Source organism: Nannospalax galili, unplaced genomic scaffold, assembly GCF_000622305.1.
Source record: "Nannospalax galili isolate Female #2095 unplaced genomic scaffold, S.galili_v1.0 scaffold115, whole genome shotgun sequence".
Classification (NCBI taxonomy): Eukaryota; Metazoa; Chordata; class Mammalia; order Rodentia; family Spalacidae; genus Nannospalax; species Nannospalax galili.
The window spans coordinates 6,897,553-6,909,884 of record NW_008340588.1 but is presented as its reverse complement, the minus strand read 5'-3'; the positions used below and the strand labels follow the sequence as shown (position 1 = coordinate 6,909,884).

Sequence of the window (12,332 nt, the reverse complement as noted above, 5' to 3'; positions counted from 1 at the left end):
ATTGCAACCCCTGCTTGTTTCTTAGTGCCATTTGCTTGGAATATTCTTTTCCATCCTTTTACCTTAAGGTAGTGCCTGTCCTTGAGGTGAGATGGGTTTCTTGTAGACAGCAAAGAGATGGATTTTGTTTCTTAATCCATTCAGCTAGCCTGTGTCTTTTGACTGGGGAGTTCAGGTCCTTTGATATTTAAGGTTATTATTGAAAGATGTGTATTGGTTGCCATCGTTTTGGTTGCTATTTGTGTTCTCTGTCTAATTTTGTGTTTCTTTGATTATACCTTTATTTATTTTCTTTTGTTGCCCCTGGGGTATAGTTATTTCTCTCTGCTCTCTGTATTACTTCAAGTATTCTTTAAAGGGTTGATTTTGTGGACATGTATTCTTTCAGGCTTTTCATATCATGGAAGATTTTTATTTCCCCCTCAACTATAATAGACAATTTTGCTGGGTAAAGTATTCTGGGCTGACAGCTATTGTCATGTAGAACTGGAAATACCTGGTCCAGGCTCTTCTGGCTTTCATAGTTTGCACTGATAAGTCAGCTGTAATTCTGATGAGCTTTCCTTTGTATGTGACTTGTTGTTTTTCTTTTGCTGCTTTCAGTGTTCTCTCTTTTTTCTATACATTTAGTGTTTTCACTATGATATGTCATGGGAAGTTTCTTTTCTGATCCTGTCTATTTGGTGTTCTATGTGCTTCCTGTATTTGTATGGGGATGTCTTTCCTTAATTTTGGGAAATTCTCTTCTGCAATCCTGTTTAAGATCTGGTCAACACCATTAACCTGAAATTCTTCTCCTTCCTCTATTCCTGTGATATATAGACTTGGTCATTTCATGGTCTCTCATATCTCTTGCATATTCCATTCCTGTATTTTTTAAATTTTCCATAATCTTTGCTTGAGTGGTCCAGTTCTTGAACTTTATCTTCCAGTGTTGATATTCTGTTTTCCATTTCATTCATTCTAGCGGTGAGGTTCTCCCCTGTTGTTTCAAGTTGGCTCATTGAGTTTTGCACTTCCCTCTTCATTTCTGCCTGAGTTTTCTTCAGTGTTTCTCTTTTGTGGATTCATTCAGAAGTTTATCCCCATCTTCTTTTAGTTCTTTGATTCGTTTGTTTGTTCTTTAAATTTGTTGAATTCCTTGATCATGTTTATGATTGTTTTTTTAAATTCAGTGTCCTGGGTTATCTCTAGGGGGTTTTGCTTGTAGAACTCTTCTATGGAATTGGTGGAGTTTGGTGGGGATATAGTGTTTTGGCTTTCCATTTTATTATTCTTTCATTGTGATCTTGTCATGTAAATTTCTTTTGTTGTTTATGATTCTGATATGAGAATTAAGTTGAAGTATGCTTCTGTTTGGATTATCTGGGTGCCTAGATCCTTTCTTTATTGGTTATGTAAAGCTGGTTGGTACAGAGTTCAGATTCTCTCAGGTTTAATTTGGAGGGAACTGATGGCTTCAGATCAGCTATTTAGGAATACCCACAGAAGCCCAATTCAGATTCCAGTCAGGTACACTCGGGCTTCCTTCATCACGTGGAGGCAGGATCTGGGTGCTCTCAGGCAGTCCAACCTCTCAGGTTGTCTGCTGGGATCTCAGCTTTAGCCTACCAAAGCCAGATCTGCCCTGGGGCCTTGGGAGGGGCCTCACAAAATCCCAGGTAGGGGGATGGGTATGGCACAATTTGGGGATGCTCACCACCATGTGGAGGCAGAATCCAGGGGTTCTTAGGCAGTCCCCTGCATTCTCAGGCCCTCTGCCAGAGGGAGGCCAGAACTAGGCATTCTCTGGTGGTCTGCTGAGATCAGAGCCACTACACTGATGGAGCTATAGTCCTCTAAATATTCTTGAGCTTTGCTTTGGTACATAGCCAAGTTACTCTGGAACTGTGAACCTTCTGGGCCTTCCTTTTAAGGTTGCTCAGGTAAGACTAGATCCTGCTTAGTACTAGGGCTAATTATTTTATAATATTCCACAAAACGATCTGAGTACTCTTCTGATTCCAGGAATAGTAAAATTTTCAGTTTGAATCAGCAAAGAACTTGATATTTCTCCAAAGAAGATATAAAGATGGCCAAGAAACACCTAAAGACACTGAGCATCACTAGTCATGGGAACGCAAGTCAAAAACACAGCAGATATTACTTCATACTCACTAGGATTGCTAGTATAGAAGGAATTCAAAAGAATAAGTTCTGGAAAGGATGTGGAGAAGCTAGCTAGCTTGTGCATTTCTGGTGGAAATATGAAATAGTATAGCTACTATGGTAAACAGTTTCATAGTTCTTCAAAATGTTAAGCATAATGAACGTGAACCAACAATGCCACTTCTAGCTGTATAAACATCAGCATGCAAGTATCTATTTGCAGATACTTGGGTAACCAATATTTAAGTATTGTTCATAGTAGTCAAAAGATGGAAACAAGCAGCAATGGAGGATTATTAGACTTTAAAAGGTCAGGAAATTCTTTTTTATATTAATTTTAGTTTTTGACAATTTCAAACATATATAATATATTCTGATTACTCTCTCTACCCCACACCCTCTCTTAACTCCCCCCTATTCCTATTAAACCACCCACCCCCATCTCTACCAGTCCCTTTTAATTTTGTTTGTGACCTATTTAATTTAACCAGGGCCACTGTCACCATTGGATGGGAACTATCCATTGGATTCTTTGGGGTGAGGGGGTTAATCAGTGAGTACATAACAAGGCAGTGATTTTTGAATCTGTCAGTCCAAATAGTTCAGCAGAGAGGGGTAGGCCCCCCAGTACCTCCTCATCCATTCCTGCCTGTCAAGGGGCCCATTTATTTATTTATTTATTTATTTATTTATTTATTTATTTATTTATTTTTTGCAAACCCAAATACAGGCACCTACAGTTACTATGAGACAGTAATTGCAGTGGCTGTGCCTTGTCCCAAAGATGGCATTTTGCAGTCCTTCTTCCTGTCTTCCAGCTCTTACATTCTTTCTGCCCCCTCTTCCACAGTGTTCCCTATGCCTCAGAATGGATGGCATAAATGTCTTGTTTAGGCCTGTGCACTCACCTTTCATTTAGTGTTTGCACCTTGTGCAACCATGAGTCTGTGAACACCACCATTTACTGGAAAGAGAGGTTTCCCTGACTAAGGCTGAGAGTAGTGTTTGTCTTGGTATAAACATAGATATTTAGAAGGCAGCTTGGCACTCTGTCAGTTTAGCTATACAGTGGTTTTCAATTTCCTCCCAGGGCCTATGATCTCCCCTGTCATGAGTTTTTGACCAGGTTTACAGTACCATGCTCTCTAATGGAGTAATGGGTCTTAAATTCAATCATAGGAGTTAATTACCCCCATAACAGTAGTGCCACTATTGCACAAGAGGGCACACCATGCCTAACAGATTAGTTTCTTAGTATTCATAGGATTCACAGTTGGGTAAAATCACCAATACCTTTTTTATCCCAGCAGCTTGTATAGAACTTTCTAGAACTTTCTGTGAAAGCTACCAGCAAGGAAGCTTCCAGCTTTGTTCCAGCTCGACGTCTCTGTATTATGCATTCAAGGTGTGCGGTGAAGGACAGGAAATTCTAAATACATAATACAATGTGGATAAACCTTAAAGACGTTATGCTAAGTAAAATAAGCCAGATACAAAAAGGACAAATATTGCATGATTCTGCGTATATGATATGCCCAGAACAACCATATCCATAGAGAAAAAAAGGAGAACAGTGCTTGCTTGAGGAGTAAAAGGGTACAGAGTTTTTATTTAGGATGCTGAAAAGGTCCTAGAGATGGGTGGCAGTGATAGCTATATAACATTGTGAGCGTGCCTGATGCCACTGAACTGTATTCTTAAAATGATTAAAATGATGATCAAAATACACTGTACACATGTATGAAAACCTCAAAGAATATTAAAAATATTAAATGATACATTTTGTGATATATATTTTACCATGGAATATATATATTTGCTTAAACGCGTGCGTGTGTGTGTGTGTGTGTGTGTGTGTGTGTGTGTGTGTGTGTGTGTTTACATATTAGAACCAGTCCCTGGTTAAATAAATAACTCACATTGCAAACGGGGTAATCTAAGAGGTTTTGAGCAGACATTCACTCCTGCCAATCTTCCTGCCCAGGAGTGACACATGCAGCCATCTGGGCAGCATGCATCTCTTACCTCAGTGCGGCTGTTCCCCCAGAACTGAGGACATCTGCACAAGGCATCCTGCAAGGCCTTCACCTGGGTTTGGGGAGAGGATGTGGTGCCATGATCGGAGGTGTGCTAGTCAATTATTTTGGTAAGAATGACTTTCTCTTTCTTTTCTCCTTTAAGGAAAGTGGGGGTTTTTCCAGTCATATCTGAAGTATGACTGAACTTAAGTATTCCTAGGCTCCTTTTAGATTTCATGATAGTCATAATTATAATGCATGTGCTTAGGTTGTTAAGATGGTTAGAGCCAGCTTGTAACCTATTCCTCTGGCAAACAGCTCAACGAAATGATTCAGGAACTTCAGAGAAGACAATAAATAAATAAATAAATAAAACCCACAAATAAACGTGCTTTTAGTTGAGAGCAAGAACCTTTAAACCTGCTCCTAACAGTGCCAAAGAGAATTCATTATTGTTTTTCCACCAGGTGGCTTTGAACCAGAAAAATCTTAACTATTTTCTGGATTTGGTTGTACCAGAGCTGTGACAGTCAATCTGCCTCATTAGATCCCCTTTGCTGGAAAAGCAAAGGCTGAGGTAGAAATCAGACTATTCTGTCAGGAATGTTGATTGCTCAGTCATGTATGCAAGATGGGCTCTGTGACATGTGAACTTACAGCACTATTTAAACTGCTGTTCCAACTACAGAGGAACAGACTGTTTGCTAATAGGTAGGTAGATGGTCTTCATGAAGAGACCACCACTGAATATTGTATCTTGATGGAGGGTACTCAAAGATGGTCCTTTATTGAGAGAAGCAGTACCAATACCAGGGTCTCCTGACACTGCCCTGCATTTTTCCCACAATATGGAACTCACAAAAGGGTACTTTTCCCTGGTTCATTGAAAGGTGGGCTGTCTTGTCTCTGAACTTTAGAACAGTTTGGGATGAAGGCTGTCTATATTTCCTAGAATTACTCTATAGCCTGTTCTGCTTGTTTTCAAAGGGGCTGCTGCAACCTTCCGAGGGATTGGCATGGCCTGCCTGGTGATCCTCCTGCTCTTTGCCCTGATCCAGTGGCTGGCAGTGCCAGATGAGGAAGAAGGTGAACATTTCTTTTCTTGTCTTTGTTTTGGGGTGAAGTAGAGGGTTAGGAGTTTGAGACTGGGCTTCTCTTTGTAACCCAGACTGGCTTTGAGTTTGCAGTCCTCCTGCCTCAGTCTCCAAGTGCTGGGATTGCAGGTATGTGACACCAAGCCTGACTCCATTCTTCCTTGATGGTTGCATTGCCTCAAACCCATGAGAATGATACACATGACCCTCAGGAACCCAGAAGTACTAACTCTGGTGCTATGTGCTACATGTGCTCAGTGATGTATCAGTGAACTCACGTTAGAAATAGGACACCTACTGTGCTGAAAAGATCACCAGTTGATGAGGTTTTCTTGGCTTTGTTTTAATGTTGCAAGGTACTATGGAAGCATCGATTTTAAACTTCAGTGGGATTCTAAAGGGATTTCAGATTTAAGGCAAATACAAGACTGTATGGAAATTTTACTACTAGGGATAGGGAGTGCTCTGTCTTTACCTCCATCTTTAAAAAAAGAAAGTCTAAACTTCAAACTCCAAGCTTCTCCTGATAGGCATAGACTTTATTAAAACTATCAAATAAAAAGGGAGGGAGAGGCAGGTGACATGGCTCAGCAGGTAAAAGCACCTGTCACCAAGCCTGATGACCTGAGTTCGATCCTCAGGACCCACATGATGGAAGGAGAGAACTTACTCCCACAAGTTGTCCTCTAACCTCCACATGTGCATGGTGGCATGCATATGATCACAAACATACACATACACACAAAAAATAAATAATAAATTTAAGAGAGAAAGGCTATAGCAAATATAATGTGTAGGTGAGAACAAGTTACATAAAACTTCTAATGAAGAAGGTCAACCAACAGAGTACACATGCTCTTGCTCGCTCTTTGGTCCTAGTACAATGCTGGTCAGTTTTGAGTTTCCTATCGTTCCAGGGGCATTGGCCTTGGGGCCTGCAGTGCTTCTAGTAAAAGAAAAACTTGATTGTCATAGAACCTGAGAGAAATATTTTAATCTCATTGATCTACCCAGAAAAAAAAAAAAAAAACAGTGCTGATTGTTCTCATTTTGCAGCCTCCCCAAATAGGCAGGATTACAGGTGTGCACCACCGTGTATTGTTTAAATATGTTAAAAAAAAAACTCTAAAAATTATTTTAACATTATTTTCCTCTCCAGACAAGACAATGTTGGCAGAAAGGATTCCTGTTCCTTCTAGTCCTGTTCCCATAGCAACTATCGATTTGGTACAGCAACAGACAGAAGATATCATGCCACGCATTGAGCCCAGACTTCCACCCAAGAAAACCAAGCACCAGGAAGAACAGGAGGATGTGAACAAACCAGCCTGGGGTGTCAGCTCTTCTCCCTGGGTGACCTTTGTCTACGCACTTTACCAAGTTAAAGAGATGATGCAACTGACGAAAGACAGCCGCTCTTCTGAGATTCAGCCTTTGCAGGTAACCCTCTGCTGGGCTAGCTAGCACCTTCTCTGTTATGTGTCATTCATCAATACTTACTGGAAGCCTGGCACAAATAGCAGACATGCAAACAAATAATTTCAGTAGTCTCTGATAGCTCTGTTTCAGGTGTGTTTGCTAGGTTCCACAGAAGGAGGATTTGTCTTGTAGAGGTCAACAAGCTTCACAAAGGTGTTAATTCTTGAAAGAAGTAAATCAATCTATTCAAACTTTGCATACTTCTTTTATAGTTCAGTGAATAGAAAATCCCAGTTTTGGCAAAACTATTTGCCTTCAGAAACTGTATTTACTAATCTCTATAATTCCAGAATTCTAGTAGAAGTTTTACATATACCAGGGATGCAATAAATATCTGCTGAATTAACTCACTAGCAACGAGAGCCCTCATTTGGCTCTGTCTGGATACCAAACTTAAGCAACAGCAGTTTTGAAGGGCCTCACCTGAAAAATAAAATGTGTGATTTTACTTCTTCGTAAAGGAGTAATCTCTCCTGAGGAAATGAGTAATTACATAACTGATACACTGGTAAAATGAGTAATTACATAACTAAAGCTGTATCCTGACTTTGGAAAATGAATGTAACTTCTGTAAACAGTTTGGTCAAAGCAATAATCTACTTCTCCTTTTTTATATTAGTTTTTCCATTTTCTTGATAAGTCATGCAAGCTCTGTATTTAGAGTAGCTTAAAAGGATCAGAAGGAGAGTGAGTGAGGTAGCTCTGTAGGTAAAGGTGCTTGCTACCAAGACTGATAATCTGAATTCCTTTCCTGGGGCCTATGTGTCAAGAGAGAATCCATTCCTTCAAGTTGTTCCCTGACCTCCACACATGTACCACAGTATACACACACACACACACACACACACACACACACACACACACTTAATTTTTAAAAAATTATTTATTTTTATTTTATGTATAAGAGTGTCCTGCCTGCATGTATTTAAGCACACACATATTATGCAATACTTGCAGAGGCCAGAACCACATGGATCCCCTGAAGTTACAGCTGGTTGTTGGCCACCACATGGGTGCTGGTAACTGGACCCAGCTCCTCTGCAAGAAAATCCAGTACTCTTATTCTGGGGACAGTGGAGGCCTCTGTTATTTGCAGATTCTGTTCTTGGGAAGATTGCTTCTCTGGAATGGACCCCTCACCTCTCCTGAGAGCCAGCCTTGGTCCTCACTCCACACATGGTCCTGAGTTTGGACCTCTCCCATTGCCAGGCATCAAGATGTTTTCCGTTGTTTTTCTGTTACTCTTCTACAGCCCCAGTGTGCCTTCATCTATGCTCTAATTTAACTTCTGGATTTAGAAATCACTAAAAAAAAAAAAAAAAAAAAAAAAAAAAAAAAAGAAAAGAACTTAAAAATAAAAGGGTTGCAGAGATGGCTCATCAATTAAGAGTGCCTGATGCTCTTGTAGAGGGCCTAAGTTGAGTTCCCAGCACCCAAGGAAGGCAGCTCACAACCGTCTATAACTCCAGTTCCAGGGAATACAATGACCCCCAGAGACACCTATACTCGTGCGCATGCACACACACACACACACACACACACACACACACACACACAAATTAAATCTTTATAAAAGAAAAAGAAAATGTATAAATTACCTTAATTAATCTTGCCTATATAAACAGGAAAGTCTTTGCATATCTTTACCAAATCTGATATTTCACCGATAGCCACATGACTGCGAGTTGTGCAGAGCCCTCTGTACTTAGCAAGCTGATAAACCCACATGGCTCTCTGGCAGTCGGGAGCTAGTCTTTAGAGAGGGAGCAGCACCTGGAGGTTTTTATACCTTACAGCAGGAAAGTGAAACAGGAGAGAGGAGGACCCTGCTACCTGAAGCAAAACTTTTATTACTTTGTAGACTCATCCTTGTTTTCAGATACCTGGTAGCCCCTTGTTTTCAGATACCTGGTAGCCTACGCAGCATTAAAATTTTTGTGGTTTTCTTCTGGTATGAGTTAAGATTAGTAAGAACTAGCAGTTACAGGTATGGTGTGGCTATTCTTATGAAGGAATTATACTAAGGCCTGTTTTACATTTCAGAATCACAGAAATGAAAACTTAAAATCAACTATTGGAAATGGAAGTGGTAGGCACTAATCCAGGAGAAAAACATTTCTTAAAATCATGTTTCCTGGCTTGTAAAATCAATATGGCATTTTACAAAAATGTACTACAGTGTGTTTTTACAGTTCCCCCATTGGCTACACAAAGGTTTGCTTACAGTCCTTGCTCTGTCTTATTTAACTCTTTGTGACTATTTTGAAATTCCAAATATACATTTATGACTTGACACCACCAGATATTCTCACCTGGCTCTCTCGAGGCTGAGAGCCCCATTTACTCACTTCTGGGAAACATCTGCTCTGCCAGCTCTTAAATATTGTGGTGGTAGAAGTGCTGGCATTTCGGGTATCCCCAGCCCTTGCACAGTGACTTGCCACATGGCTGGGGTGCTCAGTAAATATTTGCTGATGTAAGTTGTTTACCTAGTAGTGACAGGAACTGTGGTAATAATGTTCCTTTGTCCATGAGCTATGCCTGCTTATAGTGTTTGTGTTTTTCATGCGGCTCTGGCAGTTGTACCTAGGAAAAGAGACGAAAGGTAAGACATTCTATCCTTATGCGTCTATCCCTTGGTCCCTGAACTGGGTTCTTCAAGATGATCTCCCCATGTGTGCTGTGTCTTACTTGATAAGATATGTTGGATTTATTTTCTTTCTCACACCATGGAACATCTGTGTTTTTCCTTCCAGGGGACCAGTGAGAATCGTGAAATTTCTCCAGCTGGTGGAACCCAGCTTGATCCATGTGAGACTCACTCTGATCCACCTAGAAACCAACCATCCCCTGACACAGCAGCATCTCAAACACAGTCCAGCCCTGCTCACCCCAGTGCTGCCCCACATGTGGAGGAGAGTGGGGAGCAGTGAGGGCTCCTGATCATCTCACACCCTGCATGGCACTGGGCACCTCAGCCAGGACACAGAAGGCGAGGCCCCCTACCCTGAACATGCCTTCCCACAGGAACACCGTACTGCACACGCTTCTAAATATCTAAATTCATTAATGTGGAAACAACATACATGTGAACTACATTACATGTTGGTGGGAAAAGAGAAACTGCCACAGTCCTTCTGGAGATGCAAAAGAAAATGGTATTGAGTGAAGACTTCCAGTTCTTGGTTGGTTAAGTGTCTGATCTCAGGACTTCTCTGCCAGGGCAGTAAGGGTGGAAACAAGCAGTTACACTAAGTAAGTGGAGGGAATGAAAGGGTCTCAAGTGAATATTGACATAATTTCCCTCTTCTGATTATTTATTCTAAATAGTGGGTTCTTAATGCAAACTGAGAAGAAACAGAATATATCTATAATTTTGTCTTCAAGAGAACCATTTTAAAAATGATAAGACCTATTTAAAAATGAACCAGATAAAAGTTAGTAGTACATATGCTTTTTGTTTTAAAAAGTTTCATCATAAGCTTTGCATATCTCTAACAAATATATTTTTATATGCATATGTTATATAAAGAAAATACTTCTTTGGGCAGCAAAAGCTGTTATTGACTACTGTGCGTGAACTTGAGCTTTAAAATGCCTTTGGTTTCAATGGGCTGTGAAAATAGGCAGAACTGAGAAAATATTTCAAAGCAACTAACCCAGTATCCTGAGACTTGATAGACAATAGTTTACTACTGTAAATGGCCTCTGTCACTTTATACTGATTTGGGCTCTGATTAGCTGATGGAATGAAACAGACAAAACGCTGATTTCCTAAGGGTTCCTTTAGTAAAGCAGTACTATTTATAAAGAACAGTATAAGATCTAAGTGCCTGAGGGAGGGACACAATTTTTGAAAATTACACAGTAGGTTGGTGGTTTGTGAAGTGGTAAATAGGAAGCCAAGAATGGGAATTATGGGAATAAGAAGTACTTTTTAATGACTGAAGAAACAAATCCTAGCATGTTCTTTCCCAAGAAACCGTAGTCAGACACTGGAACCTTCAGGCTTAGGGATGCAACTATACATATTACTACCATAGTCAGAGCAATGGCTAGGTGATTACACATACATCTTGCTGCTAGAAAAGAAAGCAGAGGTTGTAAGGAAATCTAGGGAGGCCTATGGAGAAGGGAATTCTGCTTTAGCTCAAAGAAAGTACAGATGGCACGGATGAGCAATCACAAGAGAGTAAGGAATGGTTAGAATCGGAAGCTCACCTTGGCCTCTGACCCTGAGTAGACAGGATCAGCTATAAAGGGACAGTTTCTCTTTGGCACAGTTCTGTTCAACCCTGCATCTGGAAGAAAAAAATTCCTCACTTAGATGTCTAGCTTCCCCACAAAACACAGCTTAAAATAACTGAAATAGAATGAAGCAAATAGTTATTTTTGCACTTGAACTGTACTGTACTGTCAATTATCATGACTCATTTTAAGTGACCTTTAAAATCAGATGTATTTATTATGCTTGTGTAATTGCAGAAGTGAAGAAGTGGGTGATAGGCTGAACCCCACCTATGAATGTACAGTATGTGAATTTGTGAAACTGACTAGAGGGAGTCAGAACCTTGTATCTTGTGTTTACAGTTCTGATATGTTTCTTTGAAAAGCCTGCTGTTTTGGAAATGCACAGAGGACATGTTGAAATAAAAAGTAAACATCATTTTTAAATATTTCTTAAATGAAAAATGTGACCAAACAAGTAAAAGTCCTTTGCTCTGTAATGAATGAGACCAAATTCAACATGCCTTTGTTATGAACTGTTTACTGTGAGCGTTGATTCAACAATGCAGTAATTTCCAGCCTTTTGAGCTGATACCTTCATGAGTTTGTGGACTTTGTGACTTTTTCTTCCTGTCCTCAAAGTGCCATATGCCACTTAAAAAAATATTAAAGTGAATTCGAATTAAACGTGATCTGAGAATTTTATAACCCCTGAGAACCCTGCAAATACTCAGGGGTATCACAAAGCCCAGGCTGGTAATCACTGCCTTAATGACTCCCTCCTGTTTCCCTTACAGTCAGTCCAGTCATAGAAACAGTAAATTACCCTAGAGTGCTGTGTGTGTTACTGGAAGAGGCTAGCTGCTAATTAAGTGACTATTCCTTAAAGCCGTAAGCAGAACAATGGTATGGGCAGTTCACCTGAAAACCCAAGGACTTCATAGGAATTCCTATTCTAGCAGTCCTGCTGTGGCCACAAAAAGCAGGCAGTTGGCTAAAACTTCCGGAAGACTTGCAGCTCTGATACTACTGAGGCATGGGCTACTCCTGGTACTGGGACCACTGCCTAAGCAACATGCCTCCCAGCCAATTGAGAATTAAGTAGATAATCTGCGAAAAGAGAACACCATCCGGGGTTACTGGGTGCTTGTTGTGTGCTAAGGTAATCATTTTTCCCTTAGAAAAACTCTACCTGGCACATGTCACTATCGCTGTTTTAAATATGAGGACCCTGAAGCTAACAAAGCTTAAGTTATGAGATCATGGTCAGAGTCAGGATTCAAACCCAAATCTTGCTAATGCCAAAGCCCTTGTCTACCTAGCACCTTCTCCATCCCTGGGGAAGGGGAAGGCACTCATTGCTTCT

The 12,332-nt window shown here is 40.4% G+C and overlaps 1 protein-coding gene across 2 annotated transcripts in view; it reads left to right on the top strand.

Moving 5' to 3' along the window:
* Mfsd6 (major facilitator superfamily domain containing 6) overlaps positions 1–11,653 on the top strand; it is a 109,795-nt gene extending 98,142 nt beyond the window's left edge. Inside the window, exons 4-8 of one of the 2 annotated variants that reach the window (XM_008835618.3) lie at positions 4,133–4,294; positions 5,154–5,252; positions 6,420–6,700; positions 9,320–9,344; positions 9,496–9,637. In XM_008835618.3, the coding sequence (XP_008833840.1) occupies positions 4,133–4,294; positions 5,154–5,252; positions 6,420–6,700; positions 9,320–9,344; positions 9,496–9,506 (578 nt within the window). In that variant the 3' untranslated portion in view covers positions 9,507–9,637. Of the gene's footprint in view, positions 1–4,132; positions 4,295–5,153; positions 5,253–6,419; positions 6,701–9,319; positions 9,345–9,495 lie in introns of both variants that reach the window. The other variant, XM_008835617.2, reaches the window with a different exon arrangement.
* Positions 11,654–12,332: the final 679 nt, after the last annotated feature.